Source organism: Brachionichthys hirsutus, chromosome 20, assembly GCF_040956055.1.
Source record: "Brachionichthys hirsutus isolate HB-005 chromosome 20, CSIRO-AGI_Bhir_v1, whole genome shotgun sequence".
NCBI lineage: Eukaryota > Metazoa > Chordata > Actinopteri > Lophiiformes > Brachionichthyidae > Brachionichthys > Brachionichthys hirsutus.
In genome coordinates this window covers 2,705,629-2,729,355 of record NC_090916.1, presented here as the reverse complement: position 1 = coordinate 2,729,355, position 23,727 = coordinate 2,705,629, and the positions used below count along the sequence as shown (strand labels likewise).

The window sequence follows — 23,727 nt, the reverse complement described above, 5'->3', positions numbered from 1 at the left end:
ACTCACCGCCACATATTTTATTTTAATACTGAAAGTCGTTTCTGATTGGTTGCTCTGTCCTTCCGGTATGTTTGACAGCTGCCTGTGATCATTCATGCGGTTCTACTTTTCCCGCAACATTGGCGCGCCCCGCCTCCAAACAAAGCCCCTAACGCAGCAGGTCCTTTAAAAAAAAAGCCGCAGATGCTCCTGAAACCGTGATTGGGAACAACTTGCATATTCCTGGGAGAAGCAGAAGCAGCTCAAGGGGATTCTCAGTCCGTTGTTCTCTGTGCAGGAAGTTTTCTGAATCATCCTGCAGCAGCAGTTCTGGACTGGGGATGGGGAGACCTACTGTTTAAATGAGTTTTTATATATTTTTTAACGTGTCAAAACAACACAATATTACTTGCGGTATTTCAGGTGGTGATGAACAGTAGGCTGGCACAACATTTTTTGTTTCTTAGGGGACATACCTAAAGCCTTATTTACACAACAAAAGCTACATTAACCAAGTAATAATTGGATATACATTGAAAAAAGAAAAAAAAAAACTATGATGAAGTGTCTCAAATGCGACCACAGTATATTGCAAGATACAAATGAGTGGAAAAGAGTTGAACATTCTTTCATTCATCTTCTTGTAGCACTTATCCTAAATCCGGGTCGCGGGTGGTGCTGGAGCCTATCCCCGCTGTCTGAAGGCGAGAGGCGGGGCACACCGTGGATTCATTAATAATAAATGGCACTAACGAACGGGTCCATAACTGTCTGTATCCCATGGTTTATGTATATATTAAATTAAATATGCATTATTATTATTGCGACAACACATCATCAGTAGGGTAAAACTACATTAAACTAACAAAAGAACTTTTAGTATTCACGTTTGAGAAGATTGGATTTTCTCAACAAAGCTTTTTTGTGTGTGGAACACCTGATGCGGCCTGACTTCACCCAGACTGAATGAATGAATATATTTATTAGATAGAATGTTAGAGTACAAGTACAGTCACACAGTAGCATGTATTACAGTACAAATAAAGTCAAACATCCTGTCTAAGAGGAGCATTTCAAAAAAGCCCTTGCGGTCTTGTTTCCGTTGAAAGTCCTTCGTACATAAATCATCCACAATTAACAATACAAATTTAACAATACAAATAAAAATAAAACCAATATTCAATAACTCAATTGATGCAACGTAACATTAGAAAAACAAAAATAAAATGATTTTACACCGCCGATGCAAACTAACAATTAATCTAAAATAAATTACACCACTGATGCAAAATGACAATGAATGACAATAAATTACATAAATTACAATAAATTACTAAGGCAATTAATATGTGCAACTCTAAAACCGATTGTACATGTCGATGATTTATGTACTTTCAACGGAAACAAGACAGCAAGGGCTTTTTTGAAATGCTCCTCTTGGACAGGATGTTTGACTGTATTTGTACTGTAATACATGCTACTGTGTGACTGTATACTTGTACTCTAACATTCTATCTAATAAAGATATTCATCATCATTGGGATGAATAAATACATGTGGGTATAAATACATGCTCCGTGCTATCTAGGCCTATACCCTAAAACCCTCTGCACTTTTTAAAATCAAAATTATCAGTATACAAAACAAATAAATAACTTTATGAAGTCGGATTTATGAGCAAATTAGAAAGAGATATTTTTAAAGCATTTTGCATCACGCGCAATTACACAAATATTCACTTGTATTTGTAAACAGCTTTGATGCAATGATGACCACAAAAGTGTCGTCCCTGAAATAAATCTATTTGACGTTTATCTCTGACAGACACGCGCACGCACGCGCGCGGGCCGGAACATAAAACGCCGGTAACATTCCGTCATCTGAGAGACGTCCCGGGGCAGGTGTGACGTCCCAGCCCAGCAGCATTCGTATAAAACCCACAAGGGCGCTTGTGTACGTTTGTTTTCCCAAGCTCGATGAGAGAGCATTATTGATACAGCTGTTCAAACGACGGCCACAGCAGAAAGAAAGAAAAAACAATATGAAAGAATTACAGATAAAATTAGCACGAAAAACTTCACTGTAATGTATAATATATTCTTGCAGCATGCTACAATATAGATTTATAAACAACTCATTGATAGATTAGTAACTTCAATGGCACGCCACGTGAGAAATATTTGGACCAATAGGGTGTCATGTTGCAGATCGTGTTGCCCCAACAGCGTTTTCTATTGGTGGTCTTGACAGAGGTGGGCGGGTCGAAGCGTCGGTTTAACCAAAACAAGTCGAGTCCTCCAGCAAGGACTGTAACTTTAGGAGGAGTTGTGTGGAAGTTTGGAGGAGAAAGTCAATGGAGCGATAGAATCACGCTTAAAGCAGTGACGGACACACAGCTGGGGCATCAGGTAAAGGTGGAACGCTCGTTACCTGCGCGTTTAGTGAAGCGAGTCGTTATTAGCCCGAAAGCATCGTGCAGGAAATGAGGAATCATTCTGGGGTCTCAGTCATTGTTCATATAACACCGTGCGTGAGAAACATCGAGTTTGGTGCTTGTGCATCGCAGCCGGTATTTATCAGCAGGGTTTGCATCTGGATGTCTGCATGCTGGAGGGACACCCTGACATCAGCCGGCTTTAGTTTCACCCCAGGGACTGCTCAGAACAGAAAAAGGGTGATTTGCTCTTGTGGTCTCTAAAATGCGTTTCGTGCAACAGGATTAGTTTATATATATATATATATATATATACTGGAATACAGGAAATGTACATAACCTGTGATGAACACACTGCGTTCTGCTGCTGTAGCTTTATTGGCCCTGACTTTCTTTACTTGTTTGTCTATGACTGATGTGACGTGCTTGAAGCTATTTACATTTTTTTTCCTCAAGTCTGAGGAGTTGCCCAGGTCTTTCTTGTTTGTTTGTTTAATTTGTTGTCATCTTTCAAAATGTTCATTAAATTGGGTATATCTTTTACGCAAATATCTTCAGTTAACATTTATTATCTTTGTATGTGTTTTTTTTTTTTTTTGTTCTATTTTGTTTAATTCTGTTTCAATTGCATCTTTTCTTTTGAGAGGCTTTTGACAATGGACCCCAATAGTGAGACCAGGAAGATGACCTCCGACCTCTCAGACAGCCCCTCATCTGAGGCCCAGAACCCAGCCCCGGCTAAAGGTCCAGGTACTTGCTGACATCTGTGAATTTATCTGATAAAGTCACATGTTTATTAGGTGAGGACATGTGCAAGCCACTGGTGTGGCATTGTTATTTCAAAGCTTGCACAACACTTGTTTCAGAGAACAAGCTAGATATTTTGCAAGGGTGTAATAAATGCATCCAGGTACTAATTTGTCCCATCCTTCACTTTGCATTCCTTAGCGTCCAAAGTGAAGCCTCTACAAACCTCAGAGTGTGACATGTATTTATCCTCCTGAGACCCAGGACTACATGTCCACTAAAGTGTCGGACACATGCCAACGGGATATGTCACACATCAATACATTAAATGTTAATCCAGTCCAAAAGGCAGTTTTATTTCATTCATAAAATAGGAGCCCTCTATAAATCTGGAATTTGGACTGGATTAAAAAGTACAGCTCAGCAAAATTACCCAGATTATTCAGTCTGAGTATTCTTGGATCAGGTATATGAATTTCTAGTAATGTGACCATTTAGCTGAAATGCAAAAATGGAGTTGGTTGCAGGTTTAACATCTTGACATGTATGTCTTCCTCAAACACTGATTAACACTGAAGATAAAACCAAAACCTGTTTATGGCTCTTTGTTATCCAGGCTACTGTGACCGTGACACATACTAATCCCAAGATACGTGTCCATAAATACAAAAAACACGTTCAGCACATTTAACCATTTACCCTTCCAGTTAAATTTCAAGATGAATACTTCCCCTAACTGGTCAACACTTGGACTAAAATATTACAGAGACCAGCTGAGATATGCATTTCAAATGATGCAACATGAATATGCTAATTTATAGCCTTGTTATGTCACATATTATTGGTGTGATCCTGATAGACTCCACTCAGTAGAGCACACGTTAGCTAAAACTTATTAGCGCATTATTCCAACATTCCAACAGAGTACAGTTAAAATATTAAATACTTAAATCCTATTATTGGATAATATGACTGAGGGAAAAGGACAAAGATGGGGGCTGCGACGCAGCAATCTTTATAGACCCAATAGAAGCCTGCTGTTTGCAGCTGTATCTATGTTTTTATTACATGTCTTGGAAACAGCACTGGCATCTGTTTATAACCTGTAATAAAAACAGACTTGGACAAAACTTAGGGCTCGTGTACGGTTCCTTGTACAAATATCATAAAGTCATTCACATATATAAATATATGTCTTTGTGGTCTTTGCATTTGTCCAAGTGTAATTAGAATGAATGTTTGTTATTACACGGTAATATATGAGAATGTGTGATGAATGATTTATTTATTTATTTATTTGTTTCAAGCATAATAAAAATTAAAAACAAAACAAAATTATACCTTTTTGCATACAAGAAACCATACATCGACTAAAGAAACAAAAACCAAATATGTCCAAAACAACCACCAAAGTTCATGTACACAAAAATAGCAAATAATACATAGCTTGAAAAGGAGTGGGAAGAAGAAAAACTTATTAAATCCCACCCCCATAATACAACTGTTATTTCTCATCTATTGGAAAACCAGTAATGGAAAAAAAAAAAAAACAATTAACACAATGAAGATGAAAAAACAAAAACAAAAAAACAACTAAGGGAACATTTATACATAGGATAAATTATGAAATATATCTATCTATATATTAAGGAACCATTATAATAGACCAGGATCAACATTAAGCCCCACCCTCTCTGTACTGCATCAAGATCATGCGTTTGTAAATGAATTTAATGATGAATATATTTATTAGATAGAATGTTAGAGTATAAATACAGTCAAACAGTAGTATGTATTACAGTACAAGTCAAACATTCTGTCTAAGAGGAGCATTTCAAAAAAGCCCTTGCGGTCTTGTTTCCGTTCCCTACATTAATAGTACCGGTAATTGTATGCCAGACACACACGCAAACATTGCTCCAGCATTTTTCTTGTGAACTTCTGACCTCCTGATTCTGCAGAGTCAGCACTGTTAAAGTGACTTCAGGATTAGGATTAGATAAACCTAGGTTGAGTTCCTTTTTTCCTTTTTTTTTATTACACTGGTATATTAATTCTCTCTGGCTTTAACCAGGAAATCCACTTTGGTATCACGCTGTCAAAGACATCCTTTTTTTCTCCCAGTGTGAAATGACAGAAAGTCATTTCTGCATGCACGACTCTCTATCTATTTTTACTCTCGTCAATACCATGTCCAAAAGTAAAATGAGGTCAGTTCTTCATTTCGACCTCAATTATTCCTGCATGTACGCTCCTGAAGGTTAATTTTAATTTTGTTTTCTTTAGCTGGAGGTTTTTCTTTGCGTTTGTCTTCTGTGATATTAAATATAAATTATAATAATATCGCTGTATTTATTTATTTGTATGGGTGCATAATCTTTATAATTATACTCTTGGTGTAATTACAGCAGCTGCATGTGAGCATTGTCCTGCTTTAAACTCGATAAACAAGTTACTAGTTTGATGAACAGAAGGAAGAAGTGGTTGTTTTAGTTGCAGCCCTCCAGGAAGGTCGTATTTTATGCGTCAGCTACATACCTCCACCATCACCACTGGCACTGAAATATCATCAGTCACAAAAAGGTTAAAGACTCATTGTTATTTTTATAAATAAATACAAAATCATACACATACCCTTGACGTTTTTAGCTCGAATTAAATACTTGAAAATTACTAAAAAGAAAGTTATACTGACTCAGTCAACTTTTTCAACACAATCATTTGTGATGAGCCACTGGTCATGGCTTCTCTGTCCGTCTCTCCAGACTGCACCTGGCTGGTGGTGGTGGCGGCTGTAGCGGCCTCTCTGAGCGGCCTGATGCTGGGCTATGAATTGGGCCTGATCTCTGGAGTCCTGTTGCAGCTGCGGGGCCTGCTCGCTCTCACCTGTTGGGAGCAGGAACTGCTGGTCAGTTCCCACCTGGCCGGTGCTCTCCTCATCTGTCTGGTTGGAGGTCCACTCGTGGACCGGTATGGCCGCCGTCGCTCTCTGCTGCTGAGTGACGCCCTGGTGATCGGAGGGAGCTTCCTCCTTATTTCTTTCTCCTCACTGACGACAATCGCACTTGGCCGGGTGGTAATTGGCATGGGAACAGCGCTGTCTGGGACGGCAGCATGTCTGTACATTGCAGAGATCTCGCCGAGGAAGAGGAGGGGGCTGCTTGTGACTCTGTATGAGCTGATGGTGGTCGTGGGCGTAATGCTGGGATTCAGCTGTAGTTACGCCTTTGCTACTCTGCTCAATGGCTGGGTGTATACATTTGGACTAGTTATCCCCCTGGCATTACTGCAGATGGCTGTGCTCATGTTCCTCCCACCCAGTCCACGCTTCCTGGTTGCACAGGACAAAGTGGACCAGGCCAGGACGGTGCTGGCCAGAATGAGAGGCCGGGTTCAGGAGCAAGTTGAACTGGAGCTCAGAGACATCCAGAATGGTCTTAAAGAGGAATCGGAGCATAGTTTCTGGGAGTTGTTCAGTGCCAAGTCCAACTTGCGGGCACGGCTGCTAACAGGTGTGTCCTTAGTGTTCCTTCAGCAGGTTACAGGCCAGCCCAACATCCTCTCCTACGCGTCGCCCCTTCTTCACAGTGTTGGCTTCAACAGTGATGCCGCAGCAACCTTGGCCTCCACGGGGTTTGGCGTGGTCAAGGTAGTCGGCACTATCCCCGCTGTGCTGCTGGTTGACCGTGTGGGTCCCAAGACCTTTTTGTGTGTGGGTGCTGTTGCAATGGGAATATCGCTACTTGCACTTGGAACGTTGACAATGCAAAGCCACACTCACCTCACTAGTCTGTGTAAAAGTCAGACTGCACAAAATCACACGCAGATGCTGTGGGATTCGAACAGAACCACCGTGGACTTTGACCGTGGCGGTTTCCCTCCTGGTATTCCCAGCCAGTGGAATAGCGAAGAAGCAGAAGAGACGGACAGAAAGGATGGCGGGATTGGACCGGCCGAAGTGTCTTCCTCACTGAAGGTGGCATCGCTGATCAGCTTGCTGGTGTACGTGGCAGCCTTCTCCATTAGCCTCGGCCCAAGTAAGCACCTATTTATTCACGTATCAGCTATTTAGCATTTACCCACTCGTGTGGCACTAAAAGAAATTAAACAGTAATTTGAAACTCACTATTTATTTACCCCTAAGGACATTTATGCGTAATAGGCTTATGACCTATTTGTATTCCAGTGTTGCACACAACTGAGTCTTCCCAGCGTACAGTAGTTAGCTGATATCCGTTAGCAAAGACGGGCACTTTCATTTTAAATATACTAGAAAAAGTGTATGCTTAAAATGCGATTTGCTTTTCCTACAGCTTTGCTGGTTGCAGTTTTCTTGAGAAACAATTTCACACTTTGCTCTTACTTACTCAACAACAACAACACACCTGTCATGATGCATCTACACTATCTAGCCAGGCAGGAATCAACACACCATTTCGCTGCCGCCGCGTTCACCACTGATAGGGGCGATGGTGGCGCAGGTGGTTGAGAGGGTCGCCCTATGATCGAGAGGTTGGCGGTTCGATTCCTGGCCCAGGCACGTGTGTACACTGCCATTGTGTCCTTAGGCAAGACACTTCACCCACATCGCCCGGGCGCATGCGCACGCTGCGACCAGTAGCAGACTACAGTTAGACTGTAACTGCTGTAAACCAAATTGCCCTCCGAGGGACAAAGTCAATAAAAAAACAGTATTTAGTGATTGATACATACACGGAGCATGAATTCCTCTTACTGCTGTATAAAACCTTAGAAACACGGGCAGCTGGCTTCGCTGCTGATATCTGGATCGACTGCAAAATTCTAGTGCTGTACCTGGATACGATTTCACACGAGACAGCCTGTTTTACGGGAACGCCATGCTGCTTGCATTGGTGACAGGCAGTGCAAACGCCAACAGCTGCAAGCAGAAACACGTTTGCTGCTGCTGGGGCGCAGGTTGTAAGGCGCATTTAGAATGGGCAGCTTGGAAAGGCATTCAAATTACAACACTAGTTTATTCTACAATAAAAATATACTTTGGTAAGTGTACTGTATATATAAAGAAAAAAAAATCAGTTCTTCAGATTGAAAAAAAACGATTCTTATGTATTTTATTTTGAGCCTCATTAAGCAATGCTACTTGTGTGTTTGTGTTTCTCACCCCTTTCCAGTGGTGTACGTGGTTCTCAGTGAAATCTTTCCAATGGGGATCAGAGGCAGGGCTGTGTGTGTGGTGTCGGCTGTAAACTGGGCCGCTAACCTGCTCATCTCCATGACCTTTCTCACAGTCACTGGTAATTATGGTAATATGGGTATTATTTATCCAACGGAAGTTCAACTTCCCTTTGGTAAATAAGATGGCCGGCTCTGGCTTAGTCATTAAGAGTGTCAGTGGTTTGAGCCCCAGTCGTCAATTTCTGTGCAGAAATAATGTCCTTTCTCTTTTTATTCCTCTAGAAAAGATCGGTGTTCCCGCTGTGATCTTCATCTATGCTGCCATGAGCTTTGTTCTACTGGTATTTGTCATCCTCTTTATTCCTGAGAATAAAGGTCGCACATTGGAAGAGATATCCAAAGAACTGGCAAAGAAGTAACTGGTTTACTCGATATACAAATACTCAACTTAATGCCATTGTTTGTCTTAACTGACGTTTTATTTTTTCTTGTTTACATTTTGTCTTGTTTCTCTACCAGGAAGCATTTTGAGGTGAAGCTCTGTTGGAAGGTTCAGCCTTGTGAGAGGCTGTGTGACAGCAACACGTCCTCAGAGTTTCCAGCACACTAATGACTCTTTTAATGTCCTACAACAGACCCGATGGAGTCAACAGTAACGATCTAGTGCAGTATGTGAGCGCTGTCACAGGTATAGCCCTGATTCCTATAATTATGTCTGTCAAACAGTGCGCTTTAAGTACTGCCGAGATGTGAGCGTTTAATAATTTATGTTAATGATATAGCTCAGGGTTCACGCTTGCTCAATAGTGGTGTGTAAAGAAGAACAATGGGGATAGAGTAGTTTCTTTCCGCAAATCCAATAATGAAAAAATGAACTCGTTCCTAACTGAAGGAAACATTTTTCTCCGTCAGCCTTCAAACTGATGAAGACTGCTGAAACTGTGCTACTGATTTCAGCAAGTTTCATTCTGTCTTGATTTTGGATCGATTTTTTTTTGCATAACAGACAAATCAAAGGCACATTAATACCAAGCAGACACTCCTCAATTTCACTGTGCCTTTGCAAGCAACATTCTTTAAATCTGATGGATAGTTAATTAGCTTTTTTTTAATATATATATATATATCATGCTCATTGTTATGTAAAACCAAAACTTGATTCAAAGTAGACAGTAGCATATTAAAACAAATCACTAACATTAGACTAGACAGAATATGGCAAACAAACAGAAACGGGGATTATTTAAAAACTGTGCGCATCCTATTTTCTTGTGTGTATAAATGTATGTGTGTTAAAACCAAGCATTAGATGATTTAAGCGAAGGAGTTAAGATAATAGGGAAGTTGCTATCTAGGCTGTAATCTGATTAAGGACATTGGGATGCAATGGGGTGCAGTTAAAGCTGGATAGTATGTGCTCTCCTCCTAGTTTAAGTCTAGTTTTGCAGTTTGGGGGAAAAATGCAATTATTTCAGTTGATTGCATTAGAAGAGATTCAATTAAAATGATCTCATCTCTATTTTAAAACAAAGCATGGGTATGTTTTTCAGCATCTTTTATGGGATAGGGATGCCCTTTCTTTCACAATTTCTTATTTGATAAAAAAAAACAACAGTTTTCATTGCCATTTCGATGTTTTAAATTCAGGGATTGATCTAATGACCAGATATTTTACTTCTGATTTATTTTGAGAAACGCAATGATCAAATTGCAATTATCAGTAAACTATTACCACTTCAGTTTTTATCCTGATTTAGTTTCTAGACATACTGTTCACTTCAATGTTCAGAGAAACCAGGTCATTTTGATCATCAGGTTCAAGTTAATGAGAACTTTCATCAGAAGAACCGTGAAAAGAAGTATATATATTCCTTGATGTCATCTACCAAGCGTGTATAGTGGTCCAAGGAGGCTTCCTTGAGCTATGCCGAAATGCAAGTCATGTATTTCTTACAATTGATCCACATTTTGACAAAGATTTTCTTCTATGATGTGTAGAATCTGAACCACTCAAACAGTTTGAGTCGAACACGGTTCCCAAGGCAAACCAAAAGAATACTGTGGTCCATACTGTGTCCAAAAAAAAGCCCACATATATGCTGTTCAATGTTCATATTATCTCTGAGATTACAATTTTAACAAGTTTCTGAACTGTGGTTAGATCCACATCACTGGATCAAAGTTTCCAAAATGTTACATTTCAGAATTCATTTGATTATTATATGCACTTTTCTTATTATTTTTTTTTACAAGGACCTTCCTCAGAAAACGCATTTGATCTAGGCCTGTTGTTACTGACGACTTGTTTGGGTTCTTCAGAAAAGGTTTCACAGCTTCTTTTCTGTCACGTTTTAACAGAACACCCTAGTTCAAGTTGTAACACTGGGTAGATAACAGTACTAGTCTTCTGCTTATTGACAATGCTGCGCTCTGACGCCACTGCAGTTGGAAGGCATCCGTACGGAGGCTGGGGTGCAAAAACTGGGCCCTTGTTAGGAAATGAATATTTTATATTCAGATTTTGTGTTTCATCTTGGCAAATACAGACATCTTTTGAATGTGTCATGCAGTTAAATATTGAAACTCACGCACTCCACCCGTAATGAGGACACATGTTTGTAAAAATAATGACAATTAAACGATGACTGTCCTGTTGTGACCTCTTTAATCTTTATTTTCATACAAAATACAAATTCTGAACAGATGTCACAAACCACTAGTTGAAACTGGTTCAAAAAGTCCCTCCTACATACTTACATGTCATGTTTGTCCAACAGATGCATTTATTATATACATACATAAAAATAAGTTGCTTCATACTAGATTCCTGTTTAAAGTCCACAAGCCACTGTTAATTTCATATTCAAGATGATGCTATTCAACAATTCAGGTACTGACTCACACTGTGAGCTGTCTTGTTCTTATATCAAATACTTCTGTATCGTGTGGACAAACCTCTTGATGGTACATAAACCATAAGATAGTGTAATGAAAGCTTTCGTGACTTTTTTTTTTACTTACGGTAATTACAATACATTTTCTAAACTGCTGCATTTGTAAGTGGCGTTTTAAAATGTATTCCAGCTAAAAAATCCTGTATTTAGCATCTATCATCTCAGTATCACTTTCACCCTAGATTAACCAGTAGTCGTATTTAATGGATGGAAAATAGGATTCTATGGACACCTGAAGCATAAAACAAACCAGAACTCTTAAATTCGTATGATTATTAGCAACTCACAATAAAAGAAATTAGAGTGTGCATTCTGCTTCAATGACGGAGGAGAAACAAGAACAAACTCACCCTGAAATAACAACCAAACAAGGTAAGGGGATTTCAGAACCCAACAGTTAAAACCTCTGCATACACAAGTAACATCTCAAGTCTGTGGAAGACTGCTGTTTGTCTCTCGTGAGCTGGAGTCCTACAGTGGATTCCTGTATTTGCGTTAACGCCTAACCAAATGAGCCACGGACGGATATTCTTCCAGAGAGACTGATAAAAGTTGTTGATTCTCATTAAAATAGTCACTCTTCACAATGGTCACCAGTGTTAAACAATAAAATGGGTCAGTTGTTGAAAACAGGTTTTTCCTGTGTCCACACAACAACTAAATGCAAATACAAAAGCAAACGTCTACACTATCGGTCAGATGAGGAGAAGGAGTTTCTGGAGTCATGCTTGCGACTTTTTAAAATTAGAAGAGCCACACAATCCACAACACAGTAAGAAGAACATTTTTAGGGAACCCAACGACTCTAATGAAGGTTGTCGGGAATACTAAAAAAAAATCCAGGAGATGTATGAAATGATAAAATCAAGAAAATAAGTCCAAGGACAAGGTGCTTCCTCATTAACAAACAGAATAAACATAACTAGACGGGTTTCCGGCACTCAAACAGCAGCGGGTAGATTTGCTCAACAGCGGTGGCCACATTCTGCACATTTGGTCCTGAAAGAAGGATTTGGGGGATGATAGGATAGTAAAAGGGGTAGAAAATAGAAGGGAGAGCAAAAGAATTAGCTTTCAAACACAGAAAACACATTACAGTAATACAACCTCAGTTCCTCCAGCTGCATGGAGAGGGGGAATCTTAGTGTCTCCATTCTCGTGAGTGTGACGTACCTGTGACTGTGATGCTGCCAGTGGAGAACACCTGTACCGTAGCCTTGAGATGTTTGATCCTGTACGTGACAGCAGGATGGAGCTCTGGTTCATAACTGATGAACAAGCACAAACACACCATTAAATACTGGACGGCAACGTCTTTTAGCAAGACAAAGAATGCATGTAGTTTCCATTAGCCAATATTCCATATGTTGCCTTATAAGCAAATCCATGTACACAGCGTGTGAACCCATAACTGTGTCCAGTGTGCCTTCTAAATGAAAAGCTGGGACACCCAGCAGGTGTTGACAATCATCAGAAATGTATGAGTTCACTGCAGGTCAAAAAATCTCAATAATACTTATTATTTTTGGAAGTATTTGATTTATATTGAAAAAATACACTCAAGAGATTCATCCATCTGCTGTCATTTGGGATACATTGTTATGCAAATGTGAACTTGTAACAATTGTATAGACACATTATACTATTTATCGCCGTGGGTGTCTTAACGGAGAACAAATGAGGGGCACCAACACAAATGTAAAAGTGCCGACCAGCAAATCCACCACTAGAGGGCCCCCTGTCCTTACAAATTCTGAAGTAAAGGCTATTGAAATGTTTGTATTTAATACTACATGTAGAGTAGTCGAAGGTAAAACTGAATCAAAATAAGACAGGAATTATATGACAGTGAACTCTATGCAATTGTATGCAATTCTCAATTATAATAAAATAAAATGAACAGCATAAACTGAAATAAAGTGTTGATGATGATGATGATGATGATAATTAGTGTGATGATGGCGGATGTGGTGCACTATGTTACCTGGCAATGGGTCGGTTTTTCTTAGTGAAATCTATAAGGCGGATCGCAAACGGCATCGAACACACTGCCAGCACGTTGACAACTTTAAAGGCTGAAAACCTCACCTGAAGACAAAACAAAGTTTACAAACACATACCAAACGCATTTACACTGGAATACTTCTACATTGAATTCAGGTTTAACACCAATAGCACACCTTCTGGCATATTAGCAAAAACAAGACGGTAAAACCAGGAATGCTAGCAGCCCCATGAAACCTAATGAGAAAAAACATTTGAGCTTAGAAGGCTGTCAATTAAATCAATATTTATAGATTAATACAGTTGCATTTGTTAACAAAAGTCTGAAATATTTATGACTTGACAGAACACCTCCAGAAAAATAATGGTAAGATAAATTCCATATCTGAGCAAAAAAACAATGGCATCTGTTCTAAAACTGATAAAAACGCTGCAAATGTTCTCACCTTGAAGCCCAGCTTCTGCAGGCAGCGTGCTAACCTCCGAGCACCCAGCTTTGCATCGTCCTCACTGAACAAAAAGAGGGTCGGAATGAGTGGGATCCACCTATCAGCCACTGATGGCCGACGTGATACCGTTGTTACTGTCGACCTGGTTCCAATTCAAGCCTGGAGTTCATGTGGATGCTATGCTGATGCTATTGATGCTACGCTGATGCTATGCTGATGCTACGCTGATGCTATGCTGATGCTATGCTGATGCTATGGATGCTATGCTGACCAAACACTGCAGACAGAGGCTCAGAGGCCACTGCCCTGATGACGTGTGCTCGGTCTGTAACCCTGCTTGTGTGTCATTATTGAACACAGTCTTGACAACTTAAGCTGGCGGAAAAGAGCAACAAAGTGTCTTTGACTGGAAAAAAAACTTTGGAAGTACCTGAATCCTAAAGAAGTAATTCACCCACTCCAGCACCTTTAATCAATCAGAATACCATTTTCCAGATTCTTGATTGGTTAGGTTAGGTCTGTCGCATTACTATGGCAACGTGCCCCAGCAACTTCGACAACACACTGGCGTTCACAGTGTGGGAACCCATGAAGCAGCTGGACTTCTATTTAGGGTATGAAGTCGTTTCAACTCTCATTCAAGCGGCTCCTTCTGTTCTGACATGGCAGGGAGTACAAATATTTAAACTCTTTCAATGTTGCCATGGTAACACATTGACAGTTGTGAAGGTCACAGGTACAGAAAGTCGGGTCATTGCAATTATTGAAGACACAGCGGTGGCAGTGGCTCAGTAGGTTGGGAACCGGAGCTTCACCGGTTCAAGTCCTGGGCCAGATATAAAATACAGTGTTGGCTGGTGGCTGGAGAGGTGCCCGTCTACCTTCAGGGCACTGCCGAGGTGCCCTTGAGCGATGTGCCACCCCTCCCAACTGCTCTAGGAAGGGACCCACAGAGGCTATTCCCTCTACACGCATGTCACAGGCCCCTACGTATACGCATGTGTTTAAACGGGCCTATAGTAGCAGGGTGAGAATCTCATTTCATTGTGTGCTGAGTACAAGGACAATAAAAGCGTTCTTCTTCTTCAGTGTTGGACACGGGATATCATAAATATCCGTTTTACTTGCCTCTCGATGGATTCTAGATTTCTAGCAATGTTTCTGTGTCATTCAACTGAAATCCATATTATTGCATCACAAAGATACAAGACTGGACTCAGCGGTCAATATATACATCACCAGGATGAATCAATATCCCACTGCCAAAGCGCAGTACGTGAGCTTTTGCAGTGTAGTACTGGAGTCGGCGAGTGTTTCTCGTATCTACCTCGTTGCTCCGGTGGAGATGATTTTCCCCGAGGACCAGATTGAGGCTGTTACCTTGGGTTTACGAAGCTTCATTAGGACTTTCTTAAAAAAGAAAGACAGAAAAAAAAAATGTGATAATGCCATAAAGCTGGAAATGCATTTTGTATCTCTGCAAAAAGACACATTTGGATTCTTACCCCAGCTTCAGGCTTATAAATGACATTGATTCCCTCTAAGGCAATGGTCCTTAGGTTGAGGTGGCACCTGGTCCTGAAGGTTGCCACCACATTGGTGATGATGATATCAAGTGCCTCCTCATTGCTGGAATCCATGAGGAAGTGTGTGGTGCAGCAAGAGGACTACAGCGTCTTTGTCATCACATATGGAGCATCGACAGCAACATCACCTCGACTTCACGAACAGACGCAGACATGGGGACGGTATGAGCTGGAAGGGACAAAGAAATCCAAGGTTTAAGACTAAACACTGTGTCATAACTACACACGCAGGCAAATACATTTTAGAATGGAATGCGAATGTCCCCTCCACAGGTACTGAATCATCCATCTGCAGAACTAATAACACAACGATATTAATATCTAGGGATATATGTGGTCTCTGAATGGATCTACTTTATGTCGGTTTACACGCTAAAAACACGATATATCAAAGACTATTACCACATTACATTGAAAAGTAGAGGATAATACATGAATAGAAACCGTAAGGCTTGTTGGCGTTTGACTCGAGCATCGTTCACCCGAGTGGGGTAACGTCTCTCCATAGCAACGCAAACGAGTGTTTAGTGAAGCAACGTTAGCCAATCTCACCAGTCTAACAAGCTGACTGTCAACGTAAAACCAGAACAGAACATACATTAACCAGTAGCTTTTACTGGCTAAACACTTTAATGAAAAATCACAGGTGCCCGACTAATGTTGGAAATTAAGCTATCCCTGCAGCTAGCAACAAAGAAAAGTGCCCGGACAGTAGTAATGAATGAAAAGTTAGGAGCAAAGCTAGCTAGCAAGCTAGCTGCCTGAGAACGATGAGGGATATTTACACTGTTTCCTACTAGGTATTTGTACACATGACAAATATGTGCATCTTAAATATGTTTTACATCCATTAGCTACCTCCTCAGTTAGCTCACTGCAGCAACCTCGGCACATAAACCATCCAATCCACGGTTACATTTGTTGGGCTTTCGCTCGTCTGCAGACAATAATCGGCAAGTGAGATACCTTCCGGTTCCAACTAACAAAATAAAAGTCCCCAACTTCCGGTTACAATTGTCAAAATATACCTATTTTCTAGTTCTCCGATTATTTAATATTCGAAACATCCAACGTCTGTTAGGCCACAAAATGTCCATATAAGTGAACACAAATATTTTATCCATTACAAAGAATAAAAAATCATTGTGAAACGGGCATGAATATATCAAAGATAATTGAATGTTACTGCGTTCTTAGGAGTATTCTACCTTTAGATGCTTGTATAAGATGATCTATCTATTTATCATTATCTCATAGTATCAAAACTGCCTTACTGTATGCAAAACCCACCTGAGGTCACATTACAGTATCTGACAGAATGTGCATATTTTTTTATTTCCCATGATAAATCAGTGTATATACTGGATAGATAGATAGATAGATAGATAGATAGATAGATAGATAGATAGATAGATAGATAAATAGATACGGATGGACAGACAGACAGAAACTTTATTAAAACAAGTAAGATTTAAAACACTCATTGACTTTAGCCAAATTCCATTTCCAAAAAATTCAGTACGTAATCATCTGCATCTGCCAATATTACACTTAACAGTCTTATGTTAACACCATTTCCAGATAACAGTGTATCACCTTTTTTCAGTGTTTATGTTTATTGACATTTGATTAGTGGATTAGGACATATCCAAAGCAGAATGAGCACATCTGCTCAGTAAATGCTCCTTGGGGAATTCTGGACAGACTACAAAAGAGAAGAAGGAGGAAAGTTGAGAGGCAGCCGGGAATGTTTGTGTTATCAATGAGAGGATTCACAGCCGCTCCCATAGCTCATGAATGAATTTAGTGAATGGAAGCTGTCCTGAGGTTTCTGCGTGCTGATTGTGAGGTTTTGTGTCATATTATGATCTTTCTTTAAATCTTTTGATTTTCTCAACTTTAAATTTTGACCGAACTGTATGAACATAAATTTAGGCTTAACTCAATGAAGTTATATAAATTAAACACAGATTTGGAAGTTGCTGAGTCTCTGTATGTGTGTGCATGCATTCTTTTTTTTCTTTCTCTTTTTATGCATCCTAATATTCATGACTTATTGCTTGCTCATGGAAATTTGTAGCCCAGCTATTCTGCTCAGACTACTGCAAACATTTCTACTTCCTGGACTCCAACCAAACAAAACAGAAAAATGACTTTGTTATGATTCATCCTTGTTGTTATTGTTCTCCCTCCTTGGTTACGAAACTGTCTCTTTTGCCTGTCATCTAATTCATCTGTTGACACCAGAGCCTTGTGAGTCACATCCATTCTGCACAAGAGCCTTGTTCAGATTTCGCAAGATGTTTAGATTTAGAGCAGGTTAGGAAAGTCAGACCACTAATATTGGTGTGTGTGTGCGTGCGTGTGTGTGTGTGTGTGTGTTGTGAGAAGGCTGATGCGGGAGTCTGTTTACAGTTTATTGGCGCTTCCCTGGGGAACAATGCTCTTATTCTTATTAGGTCATGAGATGCAACATGCATGCACACAGATGTGGGTACTTATGGTTTTATAGCTGCTGATTAATCTACAAATAAATAAATGAGCTTACACTGTTTGTGTGTGTGTAGCAGTTTTAATGCGTTGATCATTTATGGACAAAATTGATAGTATCATAACTTTACATTTAATGCGGAAATTACAAAAGTATTACAAGCTAAAATATTTCCTTTGTGGTGAAACAGCATCCTCAGCACACGGGGCGTGATTTGTGGCTGTTGATCCATACGTTCCCAGGCTCCAGAAGTTCCATTTCCCTCTGACGGTCTGTGATGATCAGTTTGGTATTCTCAGAACAAACAGCTTTAAAGGTCACACTGTTTTCTCCAAACTCTCAAAGAGGGAAAGAAAAACCTTTTGAGACACGGCAAAATAAAAGCAAGCAGCTTTCCAAGACGATCAGATGAGAACATGCCATTTCTTTTTAAAAACTTGATACGCCGGTGTCAGCAGACGCATCTTCTTGGAGATGTTCTGCTGTGGTGACCTCACCGTTGCCTGTAAACTGGACGTGTTTGTCAGGACCCCAGTGTTCTGTTTATGTTCAGCGTACATCACAGCCCCATTTCAAAGGGGCTTGGAGTTGGAGAGTGGAGTTAAAGCTTTTGAGAGTCTTTGTGGTTCGTTGTAAAACCTTAGTTTCAATACTGCCTTAATGGGTTTGTGGGAACTCTGTGTTTGATCGCTAAATAGTTACCAATTTGATTATTTTAGTACAGATTAAAAAAGGGATGGCGAAATGAAAAAAGTGTGTGTGACCACAAAGCAGTATGAAAAGGTTCTGAATAATAAAAGTAAAGGGAAGGAGGTAAGACTGGGACAACAAGGAGTAGGAGCATGAAAGACAAGCACATCTTTAGCATGTGTACATGTCATGGATGGATTTTAACTCACGGTAAATGTGGTTGCATAGCTGCGTAGTCCTATATTGTATCTGCATGCCCATGCATCATGTGTGTGCTGAAGTATGAAGTGTTTCTGCATGACACAGAGATGTATAATGTGTGAGCTGGCCGCGCAGAGGGAATCCAGCGCTCTGGTGGTGCTGCTCTGAGGTCTCCCAGTATAAACAGAGACGTGGGAACGACCAGGCCTGTTTATATCAGTGCAGTTCTTACTGGGACCATCGAGCCAGGCAAAAAGGGCACACTGGTCTCACACACGGAAATACGTGTGAGCAGGTTAAGATTCTCCATTCAGAAGGTTATGTTGGGGTGGATTGTGTTTGACAAGGTTTTCTTGACACAGAACAAGGAATAAAAAATATAAGACAACTTTTTTTTCCTCTGTTTTATGCCAACATCCTCCAATATATTCTATTTCCGCCTATTGTGTTTAGAGGAGTAGTTGCCTCAGATTAGCTTCAGATTAGTATCAGATTGCATTTATCTGACTATCTAAACCTGTCCCAGACATTCAGAGTTAATCTGATTTCTTTGTACTTTTTGACGTCAGCGATCATACAGAGAAGCTCTGGTGTTATTTAGCCCCCAGACCATCTGTCTATGCGCACATATGAATGTTGTGGGTTCTAACATTTAAAACAAGAGCCAATTCAGGCCAAAAAAAACAACCTTTCACATTCAAGAAAATGAGAGTTTCTACATAGAAGTGGGATCTTCTCACCCTCGCATCTCAGCTCAGCTCAGGGGAGCGGCCGAGCTCAAACAGAGACAATCACTCCCAATATTCATTGTGCCAAATGTACTGACCTAACGTTAACACACCTGCACAAATGTTATGGAGTTCCCTGCTCAGCCATGTTTAGACTAGGCTTGGAAAGGATGACACCACCATGAGTATTATCTTGTGCTACGTCAGTCTGTAGAGAAAGCACCTGCTCTTTTCTTTTTAGAAAAGGAGAAGCTGTGTCAGGATGAATCACATTGAAATACATTCATTTATATGTGACAAATATGTGATTTATATGTGGCTCTTGTTTTGTTTCGACATCTACATGGAAACCGTAGTGGTTGATAATAAATATTATAACTTGTTTCTTTTCAATTTAGTTGAATCTATTGGTTCTTAGTTCTCTCAAACTAACTGGAAACATAAGAAATAAAATCATACGTCTATCACGGGTGGTAACGATCAAGCCAGCGGATCCCGGAATGCAGAGACAGAATAAAAGCTTCACAAAAACACTTTGCTCATATATTCAAAGAGGTAAATACCAAAATCAGAAACACAAACTCAATCCAGTATACTAAAAGAACTGAGGCTTGGACTACCTGGGCTCCCAGAAAAATACTAAAATACTAAATACTACAAAACACACAGCCGGCAGGCGCGGGAAAAAGACGGAAATAAAAAACACTGCCAAAACAAAATAGATGACATCAGTTCCTTATTGACCATCACACTAGGTAATAGTAACCATTAGTAACCATTCTGTATATTCAAAGTAACCATACACTATAACAGTAAAAGACAAAGACACATTGTTAATTTGCCACTTCTTATTTATAAGCGCAAGACAGGTCAAGAATGTAAGCTGGGTTTAGAAGGAGTCAGAAGCTGAACACACTCCATATAATAAAGAATAAAGACAATAAAGAAACAACAAAGGACTCAGGGCAGGCAAGTTGGGTATGAAATAAAATGCATGATGTTTTTGATACCTTTTTTAATACCTTCACCAAGGAAGCTAATTTATCTGTCTGTCTGTCTGTTGGCAGAATATTTCTATTATATTATATAATAATGCAAACGGTTTGTTGTATATTGTTGTCGCTAATCATTACATCATATCCTGTCTTTGTATTCATTGATCAAGTTGTTCTCTTCCGTTTATAATGCTGTTCTTGACTCTTACAAGTTGGTAGACAAGAAATAAAACTTTATACATGATCAAAATATCCCACGTGCATGTTAAAATTCATATTAGATGTGTCATATGTAAATAACTAAGCTTTCCCTTCTTGTTTGCTGCACACAAATAAATACATTTCTGCTCCAGAACCAGGACTGATCGACACTTCTTCAGTCTGAGTTTGGAGGGAAGGAGCAGCCGTAAGCTTCTCGAAGTGGATTCTTCCTCTCTCATTAGAAAACAAGCTGCTCCAAAAACAAACTGATGTAAGGGTGTGCAGGAGTCTGGTGAACAACCCCAAAGAAAAACAACACATGTGGTGAACTGGTCAGTGCAAGAGTTGGGTCATCAGAGCCCACTTCAATTACATACTTGGGCGCCCTTTGAGATGATGTGTTTGTTTGCATTAGTGAATTACTGTAAATGCATCATTTTCATGCAGGAGGTATCAATGCTGTGTCTATATGTGTAAATGTGTAGCGTCTCCAAACCTTTGTGCTTACACAGGTTTCAATTTGGCTCGAATGGGTGGGTGGGGGTCTGGGGTCGGTGCTGACATAGAAGGATGTTTTGAGGTGGTGTTTGGGGAGCGAACTGGGGTGAAGGTGTGGAATGATGATAGGAAGGAGGGATAGGCGATAAGGCAGCATTCAGTTTTAACGGCTCAGGGTTTGGGCATTTCTGTTGTTGTATGTGTGCAGGCATGAACACACGTTCTAATTGATCTGCTTTTGCTCATACTTGTAACTGTGATAAAACAAAGCAACAAGAGCTCCCACTCATATTCCAACAGTGTACACATGAAGCATGCCCACACACACAGACACACACACACACACACAGACACACACACACACTGATATCTAAATTAATGGTCTCCTTGGGGAGTCATCCAAAGGCCACGGGCGTTTGGGAGAAAGATTCTTGGAAAAAGGCTTCATCATCAGAACATTTGCTCATTAGTACCCCCATCTTAGCCATGGAGAGAGAGAGAGAGAGACAGAGATAGAGAGAGAGAGAGATGCACAAAGGAATACACGGACAAGGTCACATACTTATCATGTTGTAGAGGCATTTACATTATATCCTCTTTAAATTACAAAAAAAGAGGTAGAATGAGCAAGTTAAAAGTGGAATCAGCCTTTAGAGTTAGGAACAGAGACACAGGGATGACGTAAAGAACATAAATAGTTCAGACAAAGTCCACAAACAGAAATAAAAAGAGAGAGAGATCACAATTCTCAGCAAGTTAGACTCCCTCCGTCCCCTTCGGGCTCACTCTGTGCAGGAAGTCATTAAAGAGTAAGCCAATAAAGCTGTGTCAGATATACTGTGGCCCCATCCTCAAAAAGAGATATCAAATATAGGCCTCCCATTCTCATCAGACTTGGGGATCAGCATTTTACAAGTCCACAATATCCTCCTTTGGAGTTCAAAGAGTTTACAGAAATGATCAGCTGTCTGCTTGGTTTTCACCGTAACAGTCACCCAGAAGAGAGCCTTCTGGGTGACTGGTTTTTAAATGGTGGAAGCTTCATCTTTAAAAGTTAGTATCTCCAGCAAGGGATGTTGACATTTCATTTATAAAGTCAAGTTGCATGAATCAAACGGCAACATCACTTGTTTCATAACGCAGTTCATAAAGCTGCATTGGATATGAATGTAATTGTTAATTTCAGCTGTATATTTCTGACTCGCCAACAAAGATAAACCAAAATTGTATTATCCATTTTATTTATTATTATTATTATATATGGATTATATATACTGGTAATATGGGAGATGTTAGGAATGGTTAGTATGAAATATTCTGTATATATGCAAAATTATGATGAAAAAAACATGATAGGCTAAAAAAATAGGCTAAAATATAGTATAAAAAGATGAAGACAGATTTTATTTGAAACTACTTAACTAAGAGCAGAAAGGTTGCACAAAGAGAAATCATCTCTTCTTTCAGTAATCATTTATATGAACACCAGCTAGTTGCTAACATGTCTGTTCTGTAATGGGATGGTTGTGAACTTTTTTCTCTTTTTGTAGAAAACATGATTTCTCGGGGAAACAAGGCATGTACAGTGCAGGAAGTGCAGGAAGTGTGAACTTGATCATCTTTGTTTGAATACTGTCTGCACATTTATGCATAAACCATATATTTTCCATTCAACAGTTTTAACAGATGCACTCGAACATCAAACTTCCAGAGCATCGGACGTTGCTTGCTTTCCTCCTCAGCTCTGTGCAGTGATATTTCAGTGGCAATCAGCTCATTGTTCTGGTTTCAGGCCTTTGATAAGCAGCAGATAAAGTTGGTTACCAGCTGGTAAACACAGAAACACATGAATCTTTTGTAGACACGTAAATGAGTGTTACATTAAAAGTTTTCTAAAGCAGATGTTCAGATGAATGCTATCATTGCTAACAGTTACTGCATGTGTAAACATAAATGAGCCTTGCTCCAACATTGCAAAGAATCAACTCTGAGAAAGGCCGTTGAAAATGTTTGAGCTTGCAGATAAAAAGACTCGTTGCTCGGTGTCTTTGTGTGGTGCAGTTCAGACCCCCTACACGGAAAAATGGCTTGTAATGATATATGCTGCTTCTTTGTTATCTGTGCGTCTTGTTTTTTTTGTGTTAGATTCAGTTTTGGACATACTTGGACAAATATTTTATATCTAAGCAAGCAAAGAGGCTAATTTGGAGAAAAAGAAGCCTCTGTTGCTTTTTTAGCTGATAAGAGAGTTCCAAAATAAATATGGAACATATTAGTAATGGAGCTAGAAAACAATGTTACTCGTGGAAATGGTGCCGCAGTTAATGTTTAGATGATAGATAGATAGATAGATAGATAGATAGATAGATAGATAGAAATGATGGTTGAAAGAAGGACAATAAAACATGATGGAAGGAGGGAGAAGGGGTGAGGAGATGAGGTTAATCCAAACAGACATGTGCCAGGTTATTTTTACGACAGTCCCATCAGCCATTATCTGCCTGCTCTGTTATGGTTAAGGATAAATACAGACTTGGCCAGTGTGTGTGTGTGCGTGCGTGCGTGTGCATGCGTGTGTGAATGGTTGTGTAGTAAATTGCAGTTTGGTGAGTA

General features: G+C 39.9%; 2 protein-coding genes across 2 annotated transcripts; one reads left to right on the top strand and one right to left on the bottom strand.

Annotated features, from left to right (window-relative positions):
• The first annotated feature begins 3,069 nt into the window (after positions 1–3,069).
• On the top strand, positions 3,070–8,927 carry slc2a12 (solute carrier family 2 member 12). The gene is made up of 5 exons (XM_068754053.1): positions 3,070–3,163; positions 5,926–7,197; positions 8,314–8,436; positions 8,600–8,732; positions 8,837–8,927. Exons 1-5 carry the CDS (start codon positions 3,070–3,072, stop codon positions 8,925–8,927), a joined length of 1,713 nt encoding a protein of 570 aa, XP_068610154.1.
• Positions 8,928–12,193: 3,266 nt separating this feature from the next.
• Positions 12,194–15,364, bottom strand: tbpl1 (TBP-like 1). The gene is made up of 6 exons (XM_068753947.1): positions 15,230–15,364; positions 15,052–15,134; positions 13,722–13,785; positions 13,256–13,359; positions 12,445–12,539; positions 12,194–12,270 (listed from the first exon to the last, which is right to left on the bottom strand). The coding sequence occupies exons 1-6, from the start codon at positions 15,362–15,364 to the stop codon at positions 12,194–12,196; spliced, it is 558 nt and encodes a 185-aa protein (XP_068610048.1).
• Between the last annotated feature and the right edge of the window lie 8,363 nt (positions 15,365–23,727).